The 27,301-nt window shown below is 53.2% G+C and overlaps 3 protein-coding genes across 5 annotated transcripts; 2 read left to right on the forward strand and 1 right to left on the reverse strand.

The window, feature by feature from the left end:
* The first annotated feature begins 1,158 nt into the window (after window positions 1-1,158).
* On the forward strand, window positions 1,159-8,225 carry ADAMTS4 (ADAM metallopeptidase with thrombospondin type 1 motif 4). Of its 2 annotated transcripts, none has more exons than XM_082864517.1 (9): window positions 1,159-1,810; window positions 2,918-3,241; window positions 3,493-3,625; window positions 4,177-4,347; window positions 5,075-5,361; window positions 5,469-5,655; window positions 5,909-6,084; window positions 7,011-7,186; window positions 7,681-8,225. In XM_082864517.1, the coding sequence occupies exons 1-9, from the start codon at window positions 1,187-1,189 to the stop codon at window positions 8,105-8,107; spliced, it is 2,505 nt and encodes an 834-aa protein (XP_082720643.1). In that variant the 5' UTR covers window positions 1,159-1,186; the 3' UTR covers window positions 8,108-8,225. The 2 variants fall into 2 exon arrangements, with proteins under 2 accessions (XP_082720643.1, XP_082720644.1); XM_082864518.1 differs by having other exon boundaries at window positions 1,183-1,810; window positions 7,842-8,225.
* Window positions 8,226-16,373: 8,148 nt separating this feature from the next.
* Window positions 16,374-22,272, forward strand: B4GALT3 (beta-1,4-galactosyltransferase 3). The gene is given in 9 exon segments (XM_082832477.1): window positions 16,374-16,398; window positions 17,225-17,370; window positions 17,717-17,991; window positions 18,523-18,758; window positions 19,667-19,669; window positions 19,672-19,889; window positions 19,998-20,120; window positions 21,304-21,408; window positions 21,542-22,272. Coding segments are annotated over 7 exon segments (1,221 nt in total). The 5' UTR covers window positions 16,374-16,398; window positions 17,225-17,370; window positions 17,717-17,729; the 3' UTR covers window positions 21,816-22,272.
* A 139-nt stretch (window positions 22,273-22,411) lies between these two features.
* On the reverse strand, window positions 22,412-26,389 carry PPOX (protoporphyrinogen oxidase). Of its 2 annotated transcripts, XM_082833393.1 has the most exons (13): window positions 26,219-26,389; window positions 25,952-26,046; window positions 25,657-25,791; window positions 25,408-25,523; window positions 25,096-25,228; window positions 24,652-24,796; window positions 24,352-24,542; window positions 23,640-23,700; window positions 23,338-23,456; window positions 23,150-23,260; window positions 22,901-23,050; window positions 22,704-22,746; window positions 22,412-22,620 (listed from the first exon to the last, which is right to left on the reverse strand). In XM_082833393.1, exons 2-13 carry the CDS (start codon window positions 26,036-26,038, stop codon window positions 22,478-22,480), a joined length of 1,434 nt encoding a protein of 477 aa, XP_082689519.1. In that variant the 5' UTR covers window positions 26,039-26,046; window positions 26,219-26,389; the 3' UTR covers window positions 22,412-22,477. The 2 variants fall into 2 exon arrangements, with proteins under 2 accessions (XP_082689519.1, XP_082689520.1); XM_082833394.1 differs by lacking the exons at window positions 25,657-25,791; window positions 25,952-26,046; window positions 26,219-26,389 and having other exon boundaries at window positions 24,652-24,809; window positions 25,408-25,503.
* Window positions 26,390-27,301: the final 912 nt, after the last annotated feature.

The following is a 27,301-nucleotide window of genomic DNA, read 5'->3' on the forward strand; positions in this document are numbered from 1 at the left end:
TGAGGGAGAGAAGGTGCCACCCTAGAGCTCCCTTCTGTAGAAGGAAGAGTCGTTAACCCCTCCTGCCTTGTCCTCTGCCGGCCCCGTGTGCCCATTCTAAGCAGACTCATCGTACCTTTGGGCAGTACACTCCCTGATCACTGTCTCCTTGCCTGCCCCTTCTCCCTGCCTCCTGTACTCTCTCCAGCTTCTCGGTCCCATCCTGAGCAGTGTCAAGCCACCTCCTTCCTTTGTTCGGCCGTCTTGATGCTTCCTTACCTGTTCCCCACCCTCTTTCCCTGGCAGCTCACTCAGTTCCCTCGGCCCTGGAAACCAGCCTCTAGGGGCAGAGGGCATCATGAGGGATCCCTGAGAAAAGGGAGGATGTGCCAGGTTAGACAGTGGGAGCTAGAATTCTCCTGGGACCGTGGTCCCTTCTCCGCGTGTGGTCCAGGCCCTTTCCCTGACTTCCTACCCCTCCTGGGGCTCTGTCCCACCAAAAAGGGAAAGAGACAGCTGAGAGCTGACCGTGGGGTTTGGGAAAAGACTATGTCATCAGCTGGCCCAGTGCCTATGATCCATCCGGCTGCTAGAGATTCCCCTCCCCTGGGCAAGTCCCATTTTTTTTTTTAAAGGAAAACAAAAACTAGATTTTTGGGAAGCAATGAAACACCCATCTGAGTCCTACCACCAGAGCTCCTGGCTGAATGGCTTATAGCTCAGCCAATCGTAGTGGCTCAGGATGCTTAAAAGAGCTGGCGCGGAGAAAGGCTGGGAAGAACTCACAGGGAGACCCACAGACTCATAGACACGGGAGAGAGAGGAGGAGAAAGACAGAAACAAAGGCACGGCGGAAGGAGGCAGAGAGAGGACAGGCACAGAAGCGAAGCCAGACAGAGTCTGAGGGAGTGCAAAAGGAGAGGCCAAAGAAGCTGCAGAAGACACAGGCAGGGAGAAACAAAGATCCAGGAGAGGAGGGTGTGGGAGGAGAGTTTGGAGGAACCAGACCACTAAGGCACCTCTCCTAAGCCTAAGGGCCAAGTTTTCTCCATCTCCTCTGAAGGTCCCCAGACCCTCTGAAAATTCTGCCTCTGACCCTGGCTGGGGTCCGAGCCCCGAGGCTGCAGAGAGGAGTTTTCCAAAGCCAGGGCAGGGAGGACTTGGTGCCCAGATGGCCTCAGTCCCTCCCAGCTTCAGCACCAGTGCCATGTCCCGGACGGACTCGCATCCCGGGAGGGGCTTGGCGGAGTGCTGCCTGTGGGGAATCCAACCCCGCCTGCTGCTCCCCAGCGTGCCCGTCTCCGAGCTGCTTCTGCTGCTGCTGGCCTCCCTCCTGCCCTCAGCCTGGCCGGCCAGCCCCCTCCCCCGGGAGGAGGAGATCGTGTTTCCAGAGAAGCTCAACGACAGCGTCCTGCCTGGTTTGGGCACCCCTGCCAGGCTGTCCTACCGCTTGCCAGCCTTTGGGGAGACGCTGCTACTAGAGCTGGAGCAGGACCCCGGCGTGCGGGTGGAGGGGCTGACGGTGCAATACCTGGGCCGGGCGCCTGAGCTCCTGGGCGGGGCAGAGCCGGGCACCTACCTCACTGGCACCATCAACGGAGATCCGGAGTCGGTGGCATCTCTGCACTGGGATGGGGGAGCCCTGTTAGGGGTGCTGCAGTATCGAGGGACCGAACTCCACATCCAGCCCCTGGAAGGAGGCACCCCTAACTCTGCTGGTGGGCCTGGGGCTCACATCCTACGCCGGAAGAGTCCAGCCAGCGGCCAGGGCCCCATTTGCAACGTCCAGGCTCCTCCCGGGAGCCCCAGTTCCAGCCCACGAAGAGCCAAGGTAGGCAGCCCTGGAGTCTGTGTCCTGCAGTGTCCTCCTGCCATGTCTGTCCTACTGACCCCTATTCACCTTCTCTCCACCCACTTCCACTTCTGGCCAGCCTGCTGCTTCCCTCCCTTCTGTCTGCCTTTTCTCTTTCCACTGGCCTCCTTTCCTGGGAAGGCTCTGGTTTTTCCCTGCCCCAACCCTTCTCCTAGCCAGACCGCTGATCCCAAGGGGGTTCCCAGGGTTGGGTCAGAGACGCTATGCTGGGAATGACCGCTCTCTCTCTCCACACCGACCCTGCCTGGCCATGGCATCCTACTGGCACAGTCCCCAACAAGGAGGCCCTCCTGATAGCCCCTTGGCCTTGACTCTTTTCTGGGCCCCAAATTTGATTTTCACCACCAGCTAAAGGAGTGAGGTTTGAGGCCCAAGAGACTGGCCTCTGGCTTCTGATGCTGTCTTCAAAATTGTTCTGGCAAACTGCAAACTAGGGCAGGAGTGGGCCGGGGAGGAAAGGCATCCTGAACCCACTTCTGGTCCGTCCCCTTCCCACATTGCGGACTGACTGCAAGGCTGCCTGAGGCTCCATCCTTTCCTCCCTCCCACTCCCAGTCTCCCCCCTTCTTCCCGTCCTTCCTCCCTCCCTCTCTAGCTTTAATCCAGACCAGACGCTCCCTCCACACCCGCCACGCTGAAATCTGGCCCTGGCCCTAGCTGCTGACTGAATTGTTCCTCCAACCACACAGGGAAGACACGTTGCAGCCCAGCCCTCTAGCCCCAGTCCTGCAGCCCCAGACACACTCAGGCATGGGGGACCCCAAAGTCCCTCCCAGAGGCAGTCCCAGCTGCTTTTCACCTCTTGGGCCCACATAGCCCTGGGACGTGGCATCCCCATCCCCTCCCCTTCTCAGAACCAGCAGATGATTTCTCAGCGTTACCACAAAAGCCCTGGGATTTGGAGTTGGGGGGGAGGCCCCACCGAGACCCATCAGGAATCCCGTGGGATGTATGTGGCCCAGCTGGCTCTGCTGAGTTCCAGACCCAGGAAGTAAGGGAGGGGAGAAGTGATCCATGGGTCTGGGAGGCTATTTCAGGATCCTCCTCCCCTTTTTTCCTCTCCAGCGCTTTGCTTCACTGAGTAGATTTGTGGAGACCCTGGTGGTGGCAGATGACAAGATGGCGGCGTTTCACGGTGCTGGGCTAAAGCGCTACCTGCTGACGGTCATGGCAGCGGCGGCCAAGGCCTTCAAGCACCCAAGCATCCGCAACCCTGTCAGCTTGGTGGTGACTCGGCTGGTGATTCTGGGGCCAGGTGAGGAAGGGCCCCAAGTAGGGCCCAGTGCCGCCCAGACCCTGCGCAGCTTCTGTGCCTGGCAGCGAGGACTCAACACCCCCGAGGACTCGGACCCTGACCACTTTGACACGGCCATTCTGTTTACCCGTCAGGTGAGGCCCCAATCAGCACCTCAGGCCATGCACTGCACAACTCCAAGAAGCACCACTGCACAGACCGTGATGTCAATGGTGCCCCTGGAGTTGTTCAACATGGTGCCCGGCCCCAGCCACACTGCCAGTGCTATCTGGGCCCTGACAGTGCTGGATACGCAGTGCCCAGGTCTCCACTAATCTGGATCTCAGCTCAGTGGATGCTGGTGTCTTGGTTCCTCATGTATTGTCTCTGATCTCCCTCTCCACAGGACCTGTGTGGGGTCTCTACTTGTGACACTCTAGGCATGGCTGATGTGGGCACTGTGTGTGACCCAGCTCGGAGCTGTGCTATCGTGGAGGATGACGGGCTCCAGTCAGCCTTCACTGCTGCCCATGAACTGGGTAAGTCAGGGGTGGGGTCATGGGGCACCTGTGATGAGTGAGAGAGCTATCAGGGGTGAGGTGAGGGGACAGTGAGCTCACCAGGGTACAAATGCAAGTCACAAGGTGTTTCTTCCTTTTCCCCAGGCCTAGGTCCAGGGCCATTACCCTTCTCTGCTCCGGATGTAGACAAACATTTAGATTTTTCTATTAAATGAGATAGTGTGTAGAAATCTACTGTGAACTGTGTTTGGAGGGGAGGTGGCACAGCACTGAGAGAGATTATTCACAAGAGTCAGTGATAGAGTGGATGGAATCAGGGTTGGGAATGTAGGCTATAAGGAAAAGTGGGTAGGGAGGGGCCCTGAGAGTATCATGGGGAGAGGGGAGACAGAGCAAGGGGGGCTACATATTGAGAAGCCCTTGGAGCACCAGAAAGACACTGGGGGCAGGTTGGGATGGGGAACGGATCTGACCATCCATACCTGCAACCAGGTTTCTGATGGGCCTGCAACCCCCTGAGGGCAAAGGGATGAGACCCTTGGACCCTAACAGGGCCTCTGCTCCCACAGGCCATGTCTTCAACATGCTCCATGACAACTCAAAGCCATGTGTTGGTCTGAATGGGCCTGGGAGTACCTCGCGCCATGTCATGGCTCCTGTGATGGCTCACGTGGACCCCGAGGAGCCCTGGTCCCCCTGCAGTGCCCGCTTCATCACTGACTTCCTGGACAATGGCTATGGTAAGCAGATGGCCCTCCCCTTTCCCTGTGCAGGACCCAGTTCCTGCCCCCCGCTGTACTTTCTCTTCTGCCGCATTTCACATGGGCCAAACTGACTCCTTCCAACGTGCCTCCTCTGCAGTGTGGGATGGAGTGAGAAATGCTGCTGCCTTTGTGTGGTTCCCACTTCCTCTCAAAATAAATAGCACAGCTACAGGAGGCAAGTTTTGGCTCAATAGAATTAGAACTGACCTTCTAAGGGCCACAGCTGTCCAACACTGCAAGGGGCTAGTTGTGAAAGAGGTGACTGCCTTGTCACTTGAGGTGTGCATGCCTAGCAGTATGACTATGGTTGGGCAGCGCTGTTGAGGAGAAGCAGACTCAAGAATTCTGTAGCTGGTTGGAATAGGTAGGAAGGTCTAGTGCTTTGAGTTCCTATCCTGATCCTGTTCTTTAGATGTGTGTAGACGTGTGACTGTAAGTTACCTCACTTCTGTGTAGCTGATCTGTAAGATACGCATAATAACGGTAACGACCTCATAGGCTTTGGCCATGATTAAACACGATACTGTTGGTCAAGCATCTAGCCGATGTTCATCACATAATAAGCATTGAATACATTTAGCTGCTACTTAAAGCTTCTTCCAGCCCTAGAATTTGGATCTTAGGATCTGTCAGGCCCTGGGGAGCCCAAGGCTGGCACCCCTTCAACCTATTGGTGACGTCATACCCCTGCCTCTTTTCCCAGGGCACTGTCTCTTAGACAAGCCAGAGGCTCCCCTGCATCTGCCTGTGACTTTCCCCGGCAAGGACTATGATGCTGACCGCCAGTGCCAGCTGACCTTTGGGCCTGACTCACGCCATTGTCCGCAGCTGCCGCCGCCCTGTGCTGCCCTCTGGTGCTCTGGCCATCTCAATGGCCACTCCATGTGCCAGACCAAGCATTCACCCTGGGCTGATGGTACCCCCTGTGGGCCCGCACAGGCCTGTATGGGTGGCCGCTGCCTCCACGTGGACCAGCTCCAGGACTTCAATGTGAGATCCCAAGGGCAGGGGAGGGGCAGAGGGCCTGGGGGAGGAGGGAGTGGCCCTGAGCCCAAGAGAGTGTATTCATCCCACTCTTCCATTCTGTCCTTCTGCAGATCCCACAGGCTGGTGGCTGGGGCCCCTGGGGATCGTGGGGTGACTGCTCTCGGAGCTGTGGAGGTGGTGTCCAGTTCTCTTCCCGGGACTGCACACGGCCCATCCCCCGGAATGGTGGCAAGTACTGTGAGGGCCGCCATACCCGCTTTCGTTCCTGCAATACCCAGGACTGCCCAACTGGCTCAGGTGAGGAGTGGGGGGGATGGGAGCCTTGGGAGGGATGGCTAGGACGGAAAGGACTGTCCCTTGAGTTCAGGGACCAAGGAGGTGTTGACTGCCCCTGCTGTTGGGGGGAATGACTCTACCCTTCAGGAAAGTGACAGGTAGTCTGTGGGGGAGAGAGCTGCCGTACTGTCTGGAGGTCTGAGAGGCTCGGTGGAGGGGCTGGTGGGGCAGCGTGAGGAGAGAGGGGCTCTGACTGTCCATTTTAATCCTACAGCACTGACCTTCCGTGAAGAGCAGTGTGCTGCCTACAACCACCGCACTGACCTCTTCAAGAACTTCCCAGGGCCCATGGACTGGGTTCCTCGCTACACAGGTGTGGCGCCCCGGGACCAGTGCAAACTCACCTGCCAGGCCCGGGCACTGGGCTACTATTATGTGCTGGAGCCACGGGTGAGAACCAGGATGTCCCAGGGCCCCGTCTAAGCTCACACACTACCCAACCCGCCCTCTACTTTCTGGTGGCAGAGATCCCAAACAGCACTACTGCTGGCGTTCCCACAGCCATGCCCGGGGCCCACTCAGACTTCTCTGGCCAGGGGTATTTAGAAAACTAGCCCTGGACTCTGGATAAGTTGCCAATCAGGCAGCTCTAGCCTGTCCCATTTCCCCTGGTTTCTTTTCCTCTCTCTCCCCCATCTTCCAGTGCTCCGTTTTGTGAGAATGGAAGTGCGTGGACTTTTGGGCCCTTCTCTGACCCCCTTCCCATGGGCTCGTCTGGCAAATTACAGTGGTGGCCTCACTGAGCTCATGGATGGCCAGTCCCTCACTGGACAGGCCTCCTGGAGACAGCAATGTCCCCGCACCCCTCCCTCTGTGATAGGGCCCTGGGTTGAGGCTGAAGAAAGAACAAGCCTAGCGGGTTGGCATCCTTCACCCCTGTTCTGGGGAGAAAGCCTGCGCGTTGACTGCCCTCTAGTGTCCAGCTGGGACGGTACCACCAAGATTTAGGGCTTGGGGTTGGGACTCAGACCTGCAATTCCCGTGTTGGCTTCTCTGCTTGCCAGCTGTGTAACCTTTGGGCAAGCTCCTAATCTTTCTAAACCTCAGCGTTCCATCTCTACAAACTTCAAATAGTGGTTTTGAGATTTATATAGCACTTAGCACCGTGCCTAATTCATAGTGAGTGCTCTGAAAATGGTGGCTTTTATGATTATCATCCCTTACAGTGGCTGGGGTTCCCTCCACACTCCATCCACATCCCCTCCCTGACCCAACTTTTCTGGCATCCCCTCCCTGATGGGATATGGGTCTTGTTCGACTTACCAACCCGTTTTGACTAAGGAAGACCCTTTCATCACTCCCTCTCTTCTCCTCAGGTGGTAGATGGGACCCCCTGTTCTCCAGACAGCTCCTCAGTCTGTGTCCAGGGTCGCTGCATCCATGCCGGCTGTGACCGCGTCATTGGCTCCAAAAAGAAATTTGACAAGTGCATGGTGTGCGGTGGGGATGGTTCTAGCTGCAGCAAGCAGTCTGGCTCCTTCAGAAAATTCAGGTTCGTTCACTATTTATTTCCTCCTCCCACCTTCCTGGATGTTGTCCTGGGCCCTGGGGATACGGAGGTGAACTCAACACTGCTTCTCCTTTCAAAGAGCTGACGTACAGTCTAGTAGCGGAGACAGACGAGTTCACAGTTACAGCGCAGTGTCCCACCTGCTCAAAGGTGTCAGCCTGGGCTGCTGTGAGGGCACTTGTGGGCATCAGGGAAGGCTTCCCAGGAGGTGACCTCCCTTCTGGAGGAAGAATAGGAATTGGACAGGCACCAAGGAGGCGGGGCTTAGATGGGGACATCAGTAAGGGGGCAGCAGGTGTAAAGGCCCAGAGAGGAGGAAGGAGGGCACATTTGCATGTAGCTCAGATCTAGGCTGGACAGCTCACGTAGGTCTGGGGAGACAACCTTCTATACACATACGATCATAACAAACACAGCTCAGAAAGGCTGAGAGGATTCAGGGAGATGCTGAGTTCTCCTCTACTCCTTGCACACAGGTACGGATACAACGATGTGGTCACCATCCCCGCAGGGGCCACCCACATCCTGGTCCGGCAGCAGGGTACCCCTGGTGTCCGGAGCCTCTACCTGGCCCTGAAGCTCCCCGATGGCTCCTATGCCCTCAATGGTGAATACACGCTGATACCCTCCGCCACAGACGTGGTCCTGCCCGGGGCAGTCAGCTTGCGCTACAGCGGGGCCACTGCAGCCTCGGAGACACTGTCCGGCCACGGGCCCCTGGCTCAGCCTTTGACGCTGCAGGTCCTGGTGGCTGGCAACCCCCAGAACGTACGCCTCCGCTACAGCTTCTTCGTGCCCTGGCCAACCCCTTCAACGCCACGCCCCCCTCCCCAGGACTGGGTGCACCGCAAGGCACAGATTCTGGAGATCCTCCGGCGGCGCTCCTGGGCGGGCAGGAAATAACCTCACCGTCCCGGCTGCCCTTTCTGGGCACCGGGGCCTCGGACTTGGCTGGGAGAATGAGGGGGTTCGGCAGCTGCCTCGCACCGAGACACAGTTGGGGAGGGGCTGTGAGGTGAGCCCGCCCCTCTTCTCTGCCTTACCGAGCAGGCTGGCCCTGCCCGGGTTTCCTGCCCTGGATGGCTGGTGGATGGAAGGGGCTGGGAGATAGTCCCCTATCTAAACTGCCCCCTCTGCCCTGCTGGTCACAGGAGGGAGGGGGAAGGCAGGGTAGACCCCGGTTGTATTTATTTAGTATTTATTCACTTTTATTTAGCACCAGGGAAGGGGATGAGGGCTAGGGTCCTGGGGAAACTGACCCCCTGCCCTCGTAGCCCTCACCCTGTCTAGGAAATCCAGGGTGGTGGTGATAGGTGTAAGTGATCTCTCTCTGTGTGTGTGTGTGTGTGTGTGTGTGTGTGTGTGTGTGTGTGTGAGAAGATGTGTGTGTGTGAGGTTCCTCCTGCCTAGCTTTCCTCTCCCTGAATTTTCTTTTGGGAGAGGAAGAGTCAAGGGTAGGATAGGCCTTCAGGGAGTAAGGGATTATCATATTTTTAAATATAAATTGAATTCTGCTATTTATGTGCTCCTTTTGGAGTCAGACAGATGTGGGTTGCACCCTGGCTCCACATCTCTGAACACTAGTTTCCTCATTTGACGATAATAATACCTCCCTTGGAAATATGTTGTAAGGATTAATGTAAATAAAGAACTAGCATAATGCCTAGCACTTGGTAAGTGCCCAACAAATGTCAGCTGCCGTCAGTTATTATTATCACCACCTTACCGTCCTCAGCTCCACTGTCCATGGAGTCCGCGGTGCATTTGAGTGTGGCAAGGATCTGCGTCAGCCCTGCCTGCCCTTGTCCCCCAGGCCCAATTCCTTTGGTTGGCAGAACCCTAGCCTGGATTTTGAAGGACTGTCAGAGAAAGGACAATTCTGTCCCTGATCTCTGGAGGCTCCCAACCACATGGAGGCGTAATAAACACTCGGCTACAAGCACAATTGACAAGAACACGAATGTGAAAGATAACTAGAACACTACCGTCAAAACAAACAAGCGCTTAGTAATGGGAGTGCTAGTTGAGGGCGTTGGGGGAAGCTGCTGTAGAAAGAGCACTGGAGCGGGAACCGATGGGTCTGAATCTCAGTTGGGGTTCAGCATCTTCCTAGCTGGTAGTGGTGGGTAAGTCACAGATGCTTACTTAGCCTTCGGTTGCTCATGTGTGTAATGGGGCTAAAACACACCTGTTCCCACAGGGTTGTTCTGAACAAATGTTACAATATTTTCAAAATAGTGAAGGCTGTACCCGTGTGAGAAAATAGTGAAGGATGCACCCATGTGAGAGGTTATCCTTATGACTACTGAGTGACTGGTACAGGGTCCCCAGAATCAACCAGTGTAAACCCAGCAGACTTCTTTGAAGATGTGATGTTAGAATGGAATTTAATAAGAGGAGTAGGGGATAGTCTGGAGGGCAAAAAAAAAAAAAGCATGGAGAGGGAGCTGAGGCGAGGGGGAGCCAGGTGCTCAGTGGTGGCGGAAATCAGTTCTACTTTTCCGTCTGAGCAGGTGACTCTGCTTAAGGGAACAGGGTTGGGAAAGGGCGGCAGGTGGACCCTGCAAGAATTTAGAGTCTTGACTGGTAGTAGCAGGACTGCTAGGGATTGGAGAGGGGCTGAATGTGGAGGTGAAGGAGGAGCTATAGGTAAAGAAGACCCTGAGGAGGGAGTGGAAGAGGGGGAAATGGGGGAACTAGGGGTGCTTCACTCTGCCGTAGTAGCTCTTAGCTGGGCTGCCCAGTACTGCTCGGGATATAGTGCTGGGACTAGGGGATTCAGGCAAGCCGTGGAGAGTGTAGCAGTTGTGTACACTCTGCTCACTGGGGCTGGGCTTCGCTGCTCAACTTCTGTACGAGGCAGCGCCTTACACGGTGCCCTGGACTTTGTACCACCAAGTATGGCATTTACTCCCTTGGCAGCACTGGGAACAGGGCAGCCCCCTGCTCTGCTCGGCCTCCTTTCTTCCGTATGCATGGCCCCCACTGCTGTGCTTGGGCCCAGGCCCTTCCTCCTGTCCTCCTACCAACCAGGCTAGAGGAGGGAGAAACAGGAGAGTGGGACAAGGCCAGAGCGATCTTCAACTATTTCATCTGATTAGCAAAATTGGACCACCAATAACATGTTTATAGACAGACCTTAATACTATGAGCTGATGGTACTATAAGCGGAGTTCTGTGCTAAGTAGATGTAAAGTACAAACGCCAACAACACACACATAAAGATGCTCACTGCAATCTGGGGGAAGGTTCTTCAAAGAGAAATATTGGATGGTACAAAGAACTGTATGATGAGGGCAAATTGAACCGTAGAGATTGATGCCTGGGCTTAATGGGCTATGAGGGTTAAGGAGGGTGAGTCTTGGGCTGGACCTTGAGGAACAGGTAACCACGGTAGCCCTTCTTACATTTCTTTAGTGCCTACGGTAATAAATCACCTATATAAATTATTTTAAGAGAAAGCCCTTTACTCACTGAGTAAGCTTCTGACTGCCATGAAGCCGTTTTTCCCAGAAAGTTACTGAGTTTAGGGGACACCTGTGTGATTGGATGGGTGGGGGCCGGGGGGAGGCATACAGTGAAAGAGAAGAGAAGACAGAGCTGCTCCTCAAAGAGAATTGATGGGTATCCTGGCCCTAAATCCCTAGCAAGGCCTCACCCCTTCCTGGAATGTTCTCGCCCATACCACCCTTGCCAGACCCAGGCTGTAGACTGCCTAATATCCCGATGTCAGGGGTCCAACAAGTTCTTGCTATGGATGTGGGGAGAGCATTATTGCCTTCATGGGTCTGAGCTGGGATGTGGGTGTACAAGCAGGAGGAGAAACAGGAATAACAGGAAGGAAGAAGGCATGGAGACAGTTCAAGTATCTGGTCCTTAAGGGAAAAAGAATGGTGATGAGCTGGAGGAAGAAGAGTCGGTGACTGCTGAGAGAACCCCGTCCCTGCAGAAGTTCAAGGAGAGAGGGACAGCTATTTTATGGGATGGCAAGTGTGCCTGTGTGTTCAAGGCGGGGGAAGAGGTCGAAGCAGTAACTGTGTGTTGGGCCAATTTCTCTAAGTCCTTTCTGTCCCTGAGGTTCTCGACTCCAGTGATTAGAGCGGAGGAAATCTGGGCATTTGTCCAACCCCTATCTGTGTGGTGGGGGTGAGAGAGCCAGCATTCCTGAGGGGTGCTGTGGGACCAGCTACTCGGTTACGTTTCTACTCCATCTCTGGCTCCACTTGTTTAATCTCCATACGGTATTACAGTGTTTTGTTTTCTGAAATACCAGATTGATAGTAATTGACAAAACCAGCATCCCATCGGTCAGGACTTGTGGGGGAGGAAGGGGGAAGAAAGTAGAACTTAACGTAGTAACATTTTATTGGCTCAGACGATGCCTCTGAACAAGTCGAACACCTTCCCCGTTGACTGTCGCTGGGGGCAAGCTAAAATCATTGGCAGCAAGAGTAACCAGCTGACAGCTGCAGGAAACCACCACTTCTAAAAATGCTCAGAAAGAGGCAGATGAGGGGAGGGGGGGGACAACAATTCCGAACAACTTCCTCGGATAGGACCTTGTATGGGGACAGGCCCAGAGTACTTAAGTAGCTTTAGGAAGGAAAGGGAGGGGAGGAAGTATAGATTGAAGGCATCCCTCACAGTCTTTGAGCAACCAATAACAGGCCCTACAAACCCAGTAATAGACAAATACACAAACAGTGACACACATTGACATACACATGTCCAACTCCATAGAGATACATTAGCACATTCTCTTGATAATGTGGATGCAAATAAGCATTGAGAAGCTGAAAATGTGAGAACTGGGGCCTGAAAACGGGTCAGAGGAAATATATTAACTGACCTAATTCCCCAGTGAGAATGAATTGTTCATCCCACTTATTTGTTCAATAAATAAGCCATTTTGTTATAAACTAGAATCAAATCATTCTCTCACAGTGTCTGGAAAGGACACAGATTTTTGGAGTCAGACTGAATCTAAGCTTTGCAAGAGCCAGGATGTAATGGCATGATCTTAAATTACTTGATCTCTGTGAGCCTCAGTTTCTTTATCTGTAAAATGGGTATATTACCACCTGCGTTATGGAGAGGTTGTCAGAACTTAAGAACATAATGATGTAAATGCTTGGCCCTGTGTGTGGCTTCTAGTAAGTGTCAATACATGCTGATTCTCTTCCCCTCAAATCTCTTCCGTTCCCTGTTCCCTTCCCACTCCTGCATTGGCCTGAGAAAATAAGTATACCAAGGAACTTTCTAGGTCAGATCTAAAATGGGCTATTTTGTAGAATTTGTGCCAAAAGTTGTAGGTTACTTTCAGGGGATAATAAAGAGGAAGACATGGTCTCTGTCCTCAGAGAGTTCATAGTCTGGTGGCTAAGGCAGTCAGGTAAGACAAAGATTCCAGACCTGTGTGATAGGTGCCATGATAGAAGAGGCGCATAGAATATGGGGTCAAGGAAGTGTTCCTGGAGGAGGTGTCTGCCTCCCCTTCTAGAAGTAAGCTATAAGGGGTTTTGGAGAGTAGGGTAGTGGTGGAAGGTGTGCTTGCTAGTTCAGCTCCCAGGCTCTGCTCTGTTATGCAAAATCAAAGTAAAGTGAACAGCCTTGAAGCTGGTGGATAATACTGTAAAGCAACTGAGTCGAGTTGGAAGGGGTAGTTTTGGGGAGAAGCTACCATCTCGGTAGAAAATGTTAAGTGGGGGAGAGAGGATTTTAAAGACATTGAGCTGTGTATTAAAATGTGCTCCTGCTTCACTCTCCCCTCCCCCATCCTCTGATGTTTCCTTGAGAAACTAAGTAAAGATTTAAATTATGTTAAATTAGTTTTTTTTATTACTAGACTGCGTTTCTTCGGTTATGTTGTGTGTCATGACTGGGCCTCTAGAGACCCCAGGATTTCTTCAGAATACAGAAAGATCGGATGTTGTGGTGGAAACCAGCATATCAGAATTTAAGGTTTCAGAAACTAGCAATTCTAGGGGATGACTAAGCCCAGGATGCGGCCAGGGTGAAAAAGAGTAGAGATGAAGGTTCTTGAAAACAGGGAGCTTGCAAATGAATGTAGAGGAGTTATCAGAAGATGGTAGATAGGAGGCATAAGAAGGTGAAGTCAGTTTTACAAGAGTAGAACACCGTGGAGGAGCAGAGGCTGAGGAAGTGTCCTCTAGAAGAACTACGTTTCAAGTTTCTGTATGTCTGTCTTTTCCACTACACAGTGAGATCTTTAAAAAAAAACAAAAAACAAAATGAGGGCTTTTCTTGGCTCTTACTTTGTGCTCAAAATCAGATGTATTGAATATCTGCTGTCTGCTGGCCCTTTTCCATAATTCTCACGAATTATCACAAAACCACTTAAGATGGGTTCACTGTGTGGATGAAACCCAGAGAGTGTATTGCTCAACATCACACAGCCAGTGGGTTTCAAAGCTGCCATTGTATTCAAATCCAGTATTATCTAATTCTGAGCCTCCATAGGCACCTCAAACTCATGAGGTCCAAAGTTTAACTTGTCATCTCTACTGTTTCCCCCAAATGTGCCTCTTCTAAGGTTTTGTTTTTTTTTTTTTTTTTGCGGTACGCGGGCCTCTCACTGTTGTGGCCTCTCCCGTTGCGGAGCACAGGCTCCGGACGCGCAGGCTCAGCGGCCATGGCTCACGGGCCCAGCCGCTCCGCGGCATGTGGGATCTTCCCGGACCCGGGCACGAACCCGTGCCCCCTGCATCGGCAGGCGGACTCCCAACCACTGCACCACCAGGGAAGCCCACCTCTTCTAAGTTTTGTTTCTCATTAAATGTCGCCACCATCCACCCAGTGATCCACATTAGAAATCTGGGAGTCGAGACCTCCCTGGTGGTCCAATGGTTAAGACTCTGTGGTCGCAATGCAGGGGGCCCAGGTTCTATCCCTGGTCAGGGAACTAGATCCCACATGCCACAACTAAGACCAGGCACAGCCAAATAAATTACTTACTTACTTAATTCATTAATTAAAAAAAAGAAATCTGGGAGTCCTCTTGGAGTCTTCTAACTCCCTGACTTGACACATCCAGCCAATCACCAAGTCCTATTTGCCTCCTAGAAGTTCTCAAAGGTGTCCTCTTCCTTCCAGTCCCACTGATATTACCTTGTTTTGCATGAGTTTCATCTCACTCCTGGATTGCTGCAGTAACCTCCTTGATAGGTCCCTGCTTCCGGTCTTGACCACTCCAATCATGCTCCTCGTTTCCACCGGAGTAAAATTCCTAGTTCTGATCGTAGCACTCTCTGTTTAGAGCGCTTTAAGGCTTTCTTCTTGCCCACAGGATAAAACTCAATCTCTTTCAATGTGGTTTATGGAGTCTTTCATTATCTGTCACCTATTTACCTCTTCAGTTTCATCTTAACCATTCCCCTGACTCTATTGTTTAGCCTATTGATCCATTTTTTAATTTCCCCAGCTCCCTAATTTCTTCCTCATTTCCAGACTTTTGCACTGTGGTTTCCTGTGTCTAGAACGCTATTCACCTGTTAAAAGATAATTTTCAGAAAAGGGTAAAATTATGACTCTCACACTGTTAAAGAAAAAATTATTCTGACACTTGTTAAAATGGTAAGAAAGACTTTATTCAGGACTATTGCAGTAGGTGCCAAGGCTATCCCAATCAGAGAGAGATTGGGTTCAACTCTGAATACAGTTAAGGACAGGTGGATAGTTATAGCCAATGAGCAGAATGAGTCAGTAGACGGAAAATTACATCAAGAGTAGGGAGACTCTTGCTCAACCAACTTAGAATTCTTGCTAAAGGCAGGCCAGGGTGATCAGAAATTAAGGGTGAGGGGATTCTTGCTAAAGTGACTTAGCAGGATTCTTGATAAAAATGGCTATAGGCCTAAGGATGAGGTCTATTAGAAAAGAGGGCTCAGGGGAGCCTGTCTAAAATTTGGTCAAGGAGAGAGTTTTTGTCAATACACGTATAAAAATGAACACCTGTTAAAGATTTTATTTAACTCATAAGGAAACCAGCAGATGTTATAACTCGTTAAAAAAAAACAGACACATTTACAGATCAGAAATAAAGAAATATGAAAATGGAGGCAAAATTGTTCTGTTTTGTTCTTCCCACAATGCGGGGGGGGGGGGGGCGGGGTGAGGAGGGGAGTAGGGGGTTAATTGAACCTCTCTCAGACAGGACAGAATTTGCATGTGGATCAGTTAACCTACACAGAATTGTAAAATAGCTCCATGGAGACTGAATCTTATAAAACAGAAGGACATGCTATAGACAAGTCCTTCAGGTTTTCCATTAGTCATCACTTCTTCTGGGAAACCTTCCCCAAACTTCAACTTGTGAATGAGGTGCAATTTTTAGGCTATCATATTTATCACACTATATTGTGTACAACTACCCTGACCCCCTTCACCCCCACCCCGACCCCGCACAAAAGAACATGAGCTTTTTGAGGCAGACACTGCGAGTTATTTAAGTTTCCTCAGTGTGATGATCTGCTTCCAAGTAGAAGCCACAAGATAAAACATATTGCATATTAACGAAGCGTCCATCTTACTCTAACAACTGGGGCAACACATTTTTACATTAAAGCGGACGCTGCCCTTCCCTCCACACTCAACGTTTCCTTGTTTTATTAACCGTTTCTATTTCAAGGCCTACGGGATACCTTGGGGATACAAAAATGCGCCAGAGGAGTCCGCAACGATGTACCCTGAGCAAGAAATAATTTTGATAATAAGTGGCACTAGGTTAAAGGGGGCGCCGCTGACACACTGGGAAAGGGGCTCAGGTCAACTTCGGGCGATAGTGAGGTCTTCCGATGCACCGGCCTCTCAGTACGTCTTGGCCCCGATAAAGGTCCTGGTTTGACTTGATGTTTTCACAAGTCTGAGGGGTGAGGGGTGAGGGGTGAGGGGTGAGGGGTGGGGGGTGGAATCCCGTTGGAAGTCGGTCCGGTGGGGATGAGCCCCCGCGCCTTCTCCCGAGGGATCGAGCCCCGAGAAGCCCGCACGATACCTTCACCCGTGCCCCACAGGCCGCGCGGGGCTCAGACCCTGCGCGTCGCGGGCCGGGGCGGCTCCACCCTAGGCCCCGCCCCGTGACGCGAGGCCCCGCCCCCGAAGCTCCCGCTTCCAAGATGGCGGCAGCGGTTTCTTTCCGGCTGTCGGGGTGGTGGTGAAGACTGGCTGCAGAAGGTCAGGTGTGTGGTCTGGGGCTGGTGGGGTGAGAGGCACGGGAGAAAGGTTCGGGAAATTGGGAAGGTGAGAAGTTTTGGGTAAAGGCTGGAGACAGCCTTGAGCAGGGAGGGGGACGTAAGTGCAAGTATGGACAGAGGCCGGTGGGCTCACATTGCAAGGTAGAGCAAACGCAGGAGGAGATTGGGGTGGGATGAGGGTGCTCCGAAACAACTGGGCTGTAAGCCCCTGCAGAGCGCTGACCACGCCCCTCTAGGTGAGCTAGCCCAGGTACCTCTGACAGGTTCTGCCCAGCCCTCCATCTCCCTATCTCATTTCACCAATAACCCCTGATCCCCACCTCCGATAGGACCGGGGAAAGGTAGAAAAAGGTAGGGGATGCTACCCCCATCCTATTCCCCGCCGCGCTGCAAGGTTGTTTGCATGCAGCTCCCAGGTGGTCACGCTCCCTGCACCTGCAGAGCTAGCTCCCAGAAACGTGAAGAACGGAAAGGAGCCAGTTTCCTCCGCCTCCCTGGGTTCTCTTGAGGCCACTCCACAGTCCTGTTAAGACTGCCTCACCCCCTGGCGAAAGTAAGATCTCCGATAGCTTCCCTTTCCCCACTCTCCAAACAGGTTGGTCCTGCTGGGGTGGAGGATGGTTAAGTACAGAGTGAATCTGACACACTAGAGGGTTACGGGGGAGAGGCCAGGGACCTAGCATCTACTGCTGCATCCCTTTTCTCTCCAGCCACTTTCCCTCCCTTCCCCAGCTGGGAAACCGGCTTCACCCTGATCCTCGTGTCTGCCCCTCTGCGGGTGGCTGGCTATCCTTGACCACTTCTGTTTCAGCTGGTCCTAAGATTGCTGTTGGAGTGCTGGATGGAGCCTTTCTCTGTCCTCTGTGACATTTCCAATTTTATATAATGCCTCACATCTCTGCTCCCCCGGGACCCCGTGGAGTCCCCATGATCCTGAAGAAGACAGCTTGAACCTAGGTGAGTCTATCTCTACCCCCTCTAAAATTGGAAGGGAGGTTCTCCAGAGAATGCTCTGAAATGACCTTGGGACATGAATGATGTAAGCATTCTTGGGGACTGATAGTAGGTGATAGGAGTGGTTTGAGGGAGGGGTGGAGGAGAGTGAAACTTGGGCTGGAAGTGACAGGTGGTAGGTCTGATAGTGGTAGCATTCTATTTCTTTCCATACATCTGTGTGCTCCCTTCTGTGACTTTGTTCTTTTCCTCTTTACCCCGGCACTGCCTTCATCCATGCCCAATGATCTCTTTCTGCTGGCTTGCTCTCTTCCTGCCTGCCCCAGCACTCTCCTCTCTCCCTCTCCAGACTACACCCCAGGATGCTGCGGAGGCTGCTGGAGCGACCCTGCACTCTGGCCCTGCTTGTGGGCTCCCAGCTGGCTGTCATGATGTACCTGTCGCTGGGGGGCTTCCGAAGCCTCAGCGCTCTATTTGGCCGAGAGCAGGAGCCAACATTTGACTACTCTCATCCTCATGATGTCTACAGTAACCTCAGTCACCTGCCTGGGGCCCCTGTTGCCCCAGGGGGCCCCCCAGCTCCTCAAGGTCTGCCCTACTGTCCAGAACGATCTCCTCTCTTAGGTGAGTGCAGAAGGAAGGCAGAAGTGAAGGCGAGGCCAAGGTGTGGGGACAGGGAGGCTTGGACAGGCACAGGATGGCAGGAGTGGGTCTTAGAACAGGAGGCTCACGTAACTGGAAGGGAGGCTGAGGTTGAGATAGAATGGACTCTAAATTTGGAGTTTCGACTGGGCTCTTGGGTTGAGCCACAGCCCATTTATGGGCTCTGCTTGCCTTGGGCTAGGACTTGCTTCTTTTGTAGATCACTCCTAGTTTAGTGAGTTAGTTGGAAGTCCATCTGTTCTCTCCATCCCCTAACTGTAAGCTTCTAACCTTGTGAGGCAGGGGGGAGTTATGGAACCCTCAAATAAGAAGGTAGGCTAGGTAAGGAGCCTTCACCTTCCAGACTTTGCAAAGCTGTCCCAGTGATGGGGAACTCAAGGTTTTGTGAGGTTTCTGAGCAAGCCCTTGGGGGAGCTGAGCCCCAGAATAAGACTGCCAGGGACAGTTCTTCTTGCCCTTCTAATCCCTGACCTTGCCATTCCCTCCCAACAGTGGGTCCCGTGTCCGTGTCCTTTAGCCCAGTGCCGTCACTGGCAGAGATTGTGGAGAGGAATCCCCGGGTGGAACCGGGGGGCCGGTACCACCCTGCAGGGTGTGAGCCCCGGTCCCGAACAGCCATCATTGTGCCCCATCGTGCCCGGGAGCACCACCTGCGCCTGCTGCTCTACCACCTGCACCCGTTCCTGCAACGTCAACAGCTTGCTTATGGCATCTATGTCATCCACCAGGTACCCCCAATTCCCATACCCTTCTGATTTTCTTTCTTATAAGGAAGCCTCAAACAAATTCCACTCCACTCTCATATAATGGATCCCTGAAATAATTTTAAGAGGGGCAGACAAAAAAAAAAAAGAGGGTCAGACTGTTGAATGTGAGAAAGCAGGGGGCTTCCCTGGTGGGGCAGTGGTTAAGAATCCGCCTGCCGATGCAGGGGACACAGGTTCAAGCCCTGTCCGGGAAGATCCCACATGCCACAGAGCAGCTAAGTCCGTGCACCACAACTACTGAGCCTGCACTCTAGAGCCCATGAGCCACAACTACTGAGCCCACGCGCCTAGAGCCCATGCTCCGCAACAAGAGAAGCCACTGCGACAAAGAGTAGCCCCCGCTCACCGCAACTAGAGAAAGCCTGCGTGCAGCAACAAAGACCCAATGCAGCCCTAAAAAAAAAAAAAAAAAAAAAAAATACATACACACACACACACATATATAAAAAGAAAGCAGCAGCTGGCACTGCTCTGCCAACGTGTTAGTCGCATACTTCTCCTTAAGGATATTCCCACTGTCCTATAATCTTCCATGATTTTTCCGTTCTTGAATTTGGAAGTGGATAGATTTGGGCTAAAATTCTGGGTTCTGCCACTTGTTCCATATGTCACCTTGAGCAGGATCCCCAACCTGCTAAAATGAGGCAAAGAGTGATAACTAGTGTACCACCTGTTCCACATGGCTGGTTTGTTGTCGGGATTAAATGCTAAATAGCAGCATGCAAGTGTCAGGCACATACTGATGCTCAAAAAATATTTTGTTGAATGAAAAAACAAAGACGTTGTCTTTCTCTTCATTCTCCTTGTCCCATATCCCACTTTGATTTCCCTCTTTTCACTTTTATGCTTCTTTTCCATGCTACCTATAGACCTAGTTTGGTCCTCCGCCATTATCTTCCAGGCTGGAAATGGAACATTTAACAGGGCAAAGCTGCTGAATGTTGGGGTGCGGGAGGCCCTGCGTGATGAAGAATGGGACTGCTTGTTCTTGCATGATGTGGACCTCTTGCCAGAGAATGACCACAATCTGTATGTGTGTGACCCCCGAGGACCCCGGCATGTTGCTGTTGCCATGAACAAGTTTGGATACAGGTAGAGGGCTTGAGAGGGTACTGGAAGCAGGAATTCCACCACCCAGTGGAAGAAGGGGGGATGGCCCCCCAGAAGACTTGTGGAATCCAAGGATGTTTCTCTCCCCAGCCTCCCGTACCCCCAGTACTTTGGAGGGGTCTCGGCGCTCACTCCTGACCAGTATCTGAAGATGAATGGCTTCCCCAATGAATACTGGGGCTGGGGTGGTGAGGATGATGACATTGCTACCAGGTCAGACTTCCTGCCACCACCTCCCTCCCTAACCCCAGCCTGGATCACTGTCCTGTGAGACCACCCCTAGCCATAGTCCTTTACCACTAACTTTTAGCTCCCTGGTGTTGCACTGTGCCCATTCCTCTCCCTTAGTCTTTTCAGTCTACCCAGGTCAGGCTTTGCATACTGCTCCCCATTCTTTTATCCTTCAGTCTCTTAGATCTGGTTAGTAATGTCCCTGGGAGAGATCAGATCAGTAGACTATAGTATCATGGGATTCCAGAGCTGGAAAGGGGCCTAGAGACAGTTTAGTCCTGCCTCTGCTAGGGTTGCATCCAAACCACACTTCCTTTCAGGGCTGGGAGAGGAGAGGCTCAGCTCCACATAGCCCAGAACCACTTTTTTTTTTTTAAAAAAAAAGCCTGGGCCATTGGCATGATGCCAGCTTATTTTTAGCATGTGAAACATTTTGACCTTCAGCCTCAGCTGACCCAATTTCCTGTCATTTGACTATTTGAACTTGATATGCTGGACCCACTGCTTCTCCTCCCCCTTTGTCCTCGGGCATGACATCTCTATGAATTCTTGTCTTCTGTATGTGTGTAAAGCACCCAGCAATTTCTAAATGTATGTATTCTTTCAGTACCTTCCCAGGCCATCTTCACTTCTTGCTACTGTGGGTCAGAGTGGGAGTTTGTTTCTTTCCAGGTCCTGATTACTTGGTTCCACTCTTTTCTTAAGGTGGGTGGGCGGTAGGGGATGTGGCAGAGTACTCGTCTAAATAAGAATCGCTGAGCTTGGGTCTGTGACTCCCAGTCTTGCCCTCCCTTTTTGAGAAAATGGCTCCTCTCCCGGTCCTTTCCAGACTGCAGGGGCAGCTCCTGGGAGCCATTTAGGAAGCAAAGGTGGGAGGTGCCAATCTACCTCTGCCAATTGTTTAAAGCCCCCGGGGTGCCTGGCAGTAGGCCCCGAGGATCTGGATACATCCAGGCTTTTACATTCTCTTCAGCCATTTCTTTCTTTGTGTTTGACTTTCTCTCCCCTTCCAGTACTTGGCACTTCTTCTGCCTAGTTAGCAGCAGCTGTTCTTTGTGTAAAGAAACGTGCAATTCCGTCCTTGCTAGCCTTAGCTCTTCTTGCTCACCTGTCAGCAGCTTTCTTCTGCTCTGGGTCCTCCAAGTTGCCCTCACTTTTCCCACAGGGTACGCCTGGCTGGGATGAAGATCTCTCGGCCCCCCACATCTGTGGGACACTATAAGATGGTGAAGCACCGAGGAGATAAGGGCAACGAGGAAAATCCCCACAGGTAGGATGGGAGGGCTGCCTGGGAATTACTACTGGATCCTCAGGATTCTGCACCCTAGCCAGGCAGTTCCTGAAGGTTCCTAGATTCCTGGCTGTTCCTTTCCAGGTCTTAGTCTCCAATCTCTAATCCTCAGATTTGACCTCCTGGTCCGAACCCGGAATTCCTGGACTCAAGATGGGATGAACTCACTGACATACCGATTGCTGGCTCGAGAGCTGGGCCCTCTCTATACCAACATCACAGCAGACATTGGAACTGACCCTCGGGGTCCTCAGACTCCCTCTGGTCCCCGTTACCCACCTGGTTCCTCCCAGGCCTTCCGTCAGGAGATGCTGCAGCGCCGGCCCCCAGCCAGGCCCGACCCTCTGCCTGCTGCCAACCACACAGCTCCCCATGGTTCACACTGACTCCTCCTTAATCATGAAACTGAATCAGAAGAGTTGTGTTCTCCCCACCCTCAGCTCCTCACTGCTCTTAGAGGGGATGGGGGGGAAATGAACTCTACTGCCGTGCTGGGGGCAGGGGCCTCTCCTCACTGCTGGACTGGAGCTGGGCTCCTCTAGCCCTGGGGGTCCCTCTTTCTAGGGTCACCAGCCAGGGCTTATGACTGTGAATCCTTGATGTCATGATTTTCTGTGATGACTCCTAGGAGTCCCCTGCCCATGGGGTAAGAGCAGGGCTGGACCCCAAATCCCTTCCTCTTCCATGGAGAGAAGAGTGTTCTGACTTCTCCCGGGACCTCTGTGAATATTTATTCTATTTATGGTTCCCAGGAAGTGTGTTTGAAGGAAGCCCCTCCCAGGGTACTTTCTGCCAGTGCTGGAGTAGCTCCCTCTTCTGGACCTTGCTCAGGGGGCTGGGATTTTGATATATTTTCTAATAAAGGACTTTGTCTTGCCTCTGCTCCTGCTTTCTGTATCCTAAGCACCCTTTACCTACCTTTGCTCACCCACCCCACCCACGCCCACAGGAGACAGAACAGCCAGACCAAGCCACGCTCCAGCATCTTTTATTTTCATGGGTGAGAGAATCCCTGTGAGCAGGGGCAGGAAGAAGTGGGGTTTGAGGATCAACTGTTAGGTTCTGTGCCCAGGACACGGGCTGCTGCCTGGCGCCCACTCTCTATACAATCATTGACAGCAACCCCCTCATACGAGGCTCCGGCCAGAGTCAAAGGCAGCTTCTGAGCAGCCAGGAATTGGGTAGCTGACTCTGGGAGGAAAAGATAAAAGGAATGTTACAGCCGGGGGTCTATTTTCACAGCTCTTCTCAGCCCAGCTGCTTTCCCAACTTACCCAGTTTTTGCCAGTGGCCTAAAGTATACTGGGGGATACAGTTCTGGGGAGAGAAGAGGGGATACAGGGAAAGATTATCACTGATAGATAGACAGATCTATCTATCACTGATAGATAGATATCACTGATAGAAAGATTATCACAGGTCCCAGGCCTGGGTAGACAATGCCTCCAGTGGGTAGCTGAAGAGTGTTTACCTTGTGTAGATGGACCAAGCAGTGACTTGGTGGCTCCTTCAGTCCTAACTGAGTGGCAGCTGCTTTCTCTGCCTCCTTTTGGAACAGCTCCTGAGATAAGACACTGCCCCTGGCTTCTAATGTCCGTAACCAGGAACCTCCCAACATCACCTAAAGAGGGAATACGGCACTGACCAGCCTGGCCTTACTACGCTGGGGCACAGAGGAGCTCTTGGGAAACTCCCACTAAGCAAAGCTGCCTTCTCTCACAGTCACTCTGAGGCCAGGGGGACTCCCATCCTGCTCAGGGAAAGCAACTGAGTCATACACGATTCCCAGGATGCCTGGGTCTTCTGAGGATGGCACCAAATGTCCAAATCCCTGGAGAAAAGGAAGAGACTGGGTCAGGAGGGAAGAGTTCCAGTTGAGCCCACATCTCCCCTTCTTCTGTGTCACACCTGGACAGGCAGACGAGCTCCTCGGTACTGCAGATTCACCACAGCCACAGACACAGCAGTGATGGTACTCAGAGCGCGAGCCAGCGGTGCAGCCTCAGCAGGAAGCAGCTTGCTGAGCACTGGAGGAGAGCAGGCAGAGGCCTGCCTCAGGAGGCATTCACACTTCAATTTTACCAACCCTCCTTGGGATTAGACTCCCACAGGGTTGACCAGTTCAGGGGCATGGCATGGTCCTGCTGGCCCAGAAAGAAGCTACGTTGCCTCAACCTGGTTGGAGAAGGGGAGGGTGACCACCACATTACCTGAAGCTGGAATGGCACTAATAATGTGGTCAGCCTCCAGGTTGCTGTCCCCTAGAGACACCTGAGAGGAAGAAAACATTTAAAAGACACAGAGGGCTTCCCTGGCGGCGCAGTGGTTGGGAGTTTGCCTGCTGATGCGGGGGACGCGGGTTCGTGCCCCGGTCCGGGAGGATCCCGCATGCCGTGGAGCGGCTGGGCCCATGAGCCATAGCCGCTGAGCCTGCGCGTCCGGAGCCTGTGCTCCGCAGCGGGAGAGGCCACAACAGTGAGAGGCCCGCGTACCGCAAAAAAAATAAAATAAAATAAAAGACACAGAGATCATGGGAATTTTGCCTTAGTTTCCCAGGCAGGAGAGAGACTGGGTGCTGACTCAGGATGAACAGACTAAGTAGTCAGCACAAAAATCATCCCCCCATTACTCCAGGAAGTGGGCCAGACAAAAGCCCGTGGGCTACTCTGAAATGTTTAGTGGAGCTCAGTGGTTCTTGCCCCTAGCTGGGAGCCACTTATATATATTCTATCCACAGGTTTGGATCAAACAGGTCTTGGAGGAAGGTCCACAAATAAGGCCTAGGAATGTGGAGTAGCCCATATTTAAATAGCTTCTAGGACAGGAGAACAAGGAGAAACTCCAGTCCTGCCGGCTAAAGCATTTAGACAAAGTTGGAAACTCTAACAGACAGGTTCATTACACTCCAGGGGGCTCTCCTACCTTCCAGCACCCTTCTGCTTCGAGGCTGAGCCCACAGACTGGCTGGCCTCTGAGAACACTGACACCCCTACTAGTCAGGTGGGTGTTAAGGGCCTGAGGCAATGTCTCCAGCCCTCCACGGAGTGACCACTGGCTCCAGCGCTCAGCCCGAGCCTGGCGAATAAGTGCTGAGTCTGGCTGTGGGCCCCGCCCTGCAGAGGAGGAAGTAGAGAAGAATCATTAAAATAGCACACCTTGCTTCCAGTCCCTCACTCTGGCAGTCCTTAATATCTTCAACCCTTGAACCAACTCCCCCCTCACCTGCCCCCAGCAGCAGCCCCAATAATATGGATCGATGGGTTTGCTCAGCTTGGAAGAGACTGGGAAAGCAGGACCTGATGCTGAGCTCACGGCTGTTGCCTGCAAACACTCCACGGCAAAGACTGTCCATGGCTAGAGACGCCACCTTAAGGGTGAGACTGGGATTGAGAGGCCAAGGAATAAGTTGCACTAATTTCCACTGTCCCTGCTTGGCAGAGAATAGGGGTGGGGTGGGGTTTGGTTGGAAAGCAGTCCCACTATTACAGAAGGATGGAAAGGAAATGAAGGCATTCACCCCCAACACTGGGTTTGGGGGGCTACTGGGTATGAAGAGAAGAGGGCGTTTTCAGATGATACAGAAGAGGCCCTAGTGGAAGGTTTGAGTATGGGGATCTGCAGCTGGTTTAGGAGGGGAGGGATTTGGGGGCTTCTGGGCGGTGTTACCTCAGGACCAAGGCGGCGCTGGGCGAAACTGTGCACAGTCTCATCAGGGTCTTTGCCCCGGGGCGTAGTCAACTCCTTCAGCCCAGCCCAAAACAGAGGTTTGGAGAAGGGAGGTGAAGGGCGGAGTAGCCCCCTGCATGGAGGAAGGCACAGTGAAGAGGGAGCTCTGATTTAACCCCCCAGCTCCAGGGGGTCATTTCCATTCATTTGGCCCCTTTTGCTGGGAGGGCTGACAAACTGGAAGATGAGAAAATGGAAAGGATGTGAGGATGGAAGCGGAGAAGGATGGCAGTAAAGAGGTGATAGCATTACCTGATGCCAGAGGGCAGGGCGTGCAGGGCGCCACCTACATACAGGAACCTATTCTGGGCAGCTGCATGGTCTCCCCGGACAGGCAACACTTCTGAGTCCAAGCCAAGCTCGGAAACCTGCTCCACACGTCCTCAGAAAGAGCATAAACTAAGGAAAGGACTGACCACCAAATCTACTTGCTCCCCTTCACTCTGTTCTCCAGTGAAGGTCCCTCCACAACCTCTCCTAGGCATTGCACAAGCCGCTCACCATGAGCAGGGTCCGGGCTCCCAGGACTCCCGCCGGCCGAATTCCTCGAGGTCCAAGTTCAAAGACAGCACCATCTGGCCCTCGTACCGAGCGGATCCAGCCTCCCAGGCGCTCGCTGCCCTCCACCAATACCACCTGGGGACAAGAGGGAGACACTGCGGCCTATAGCCGCGGCCGCGGCCGCGGCGGCGTAAAGGGTCAGGAGGGGAATGGGGCGGCGCATTCCCTCTTGCTGGAAATGGGAGAGGAGTATTAAAGGAGGCTCCCTCTGGCACGGAGGGGGGGGGGCACTCACCTTGGGGGGACAAGGGGCCCGGCTCAGGTGGTAACTAGCGGCCAAGCCGCTGATCCCTCCGCCCAGCACGACCACGGTCCGGCCCATGGTGAAGCCTGCGGGTGTGGAGGCGATACGGACAGGCTGACCAGAAGCACCCTGCTCTCCAGAAGACCTGCGGGTTCCGCGTTCCACCCCCGGCCATTCGCTGCTTTAGGGGAAACTAAGGCCGAGCCCGCGGATGGGGTGGTGGAACTGTGAGGTCCCCGCCCAGGGCCTAGGACTCACCCACGAGAGGAACGAGAAAAATGAGGGGAAAGGAGGAGACAGAGGTCTCAACACATCATGCCGCCAGCGTCCCAGGGGCGGGGGCTGGGAGGTGGATAAGGGCCACACCCACGCTATCTGCTAGCGCAGGGCTCTGGGCTCCGACCGGCCACCAGTCTTCTGAAGCGCTTTCCGTCCCGCCCGCCCCCACTAGGCCTAGAGTTTCAGGCCGCTGCCTCGCCGCCCGCCCCGCTCCCAGTTTTTCGGTCTCTCCGACTCTCCGTCCACTCTATTCTCGCGGCACACTCCCAACCTTACCTTCCTGCTCCTGGATTGGTGGGTCCTGGAAGGCCCCGATCACACTCACCAATGAAAACACTGAACCGGCAACGGCTCCTCCTCCCGCAAAGGCGGAGGGTTGGCCCCTGTAGAAGGTTGCTCTGTGGAGCTGGAGATTAGTTAACTGTTTCGATGCCAGGTTGGGGAGAGTATCCGTATCCATCACTGACTTCCCCTCAAGGCTGGAGCGGCGAGAGCTGCGTGCTGGTTAGCATTCCCCAGCTCGAGCTTCCCAGGCCCAGCTAGGCTGAGAACCCTGGAGGGAGAGCCTCATGAGCTTTGGTTGTAGGGAGAATAGATAGGGACACTGGAGGCTGGTCCGTGGGGAGGTGGCTCCATAAACAGCCCCTTGATGGTAGCAACAGCCTGGACCTACGGGAGTTAGGGCGGCCCGGCAACGTACCGTGTTTATCAACAGGGGTCCTTGAGCACCTCGCTCTCGAGGGGGCAGCCCCCTACGCCGGCAAAACCCGTCTACCCAGTGCCTGCGCTCTAGCTCCAGGCTTCCCTACAGCTTCACGAGTCTCAAACTCGCCTTCCCTTTTCCTCCCAATGTAAACCTTCACTGCGTGGTCAAACCTTGGCATCAACGGGTCCTGGTCCGGCACCTCTATCCCCACTCCCACCCCCATGGCTTTGAGCGCGCCCCATCTGTTCAGAGAGGGAACTGAGTCCCAGGAAGACTCCAATTCGGCCTAGTTCTGTATCTCCACCCCCTTTAAGCACAAATACAAATAAGGACATCATTTTTTCTTAATAAATTTA

This window comes from Leucopleurus acutus, assembly GCF_964270905.1.
Source record: "Leucopleurus acutus genome assembly, chromosome: 2".
Taxonomy (NCBI): domain Eukaryota; kingdom Metazoa; phylum Chordata; class Mammalia; order Artiodactyla; family Delphinidae; genus Leucopleurus; species Leucopleurus acutus.

What these genes read in the sequence shown, in the direction of transcription:
- ADAMTS4 (XM_082864517.1), top strand. Translation starts at nt 1,187, where the DNA reads ATGTCCCGGACGGACTCGCATCCCGGGAGGGGCTTGGCGGAGTGCTGC. An exon ending in CACTGCTGCCCATGAACTGG is followed by an intron (nt 3,626 to 4,176) that starts GTAAGTCAGGGG and finishes CTGCTCCCACAG; the next exon opens with GCCATGTCTTCAACATGCTC. An exon ending in CTTCCTGGACAATGGCTATG is followed by an intron (nt 4,348 to 5,074) that starts GTAAGCAGATGG and finishes CTCTTTTCCCAG; the next exon opens with GGCACTGTCTCTTAGACAAG.
- PPOX (XM_082833393.1), bottom strand. Translation starts at nt 26,038, where the DNA reads ATGGGCCGGACCGTGGTCGTGCTGGGCGGAGGGATCAGCGGCTTGGCC. An exon ending in GAGCCCGGACCCTGCTCATG is followed by an intron (nt 25,524 to 25,656) that starts GTGAGCGGCTTG and finishes CGTGTGGAGCAG; the next exon opens with GTTTCCGAGCTTGGCTTGGA. An exon ending in GCTTGGTCCATCTACACAAG is followed by an intron (nt 22,747 to 22,900) that starts GTAAACACTCTT and finishes TTCTCTCCCCAG; the next exon opens with AACTGTATCCCCCAGTATAC.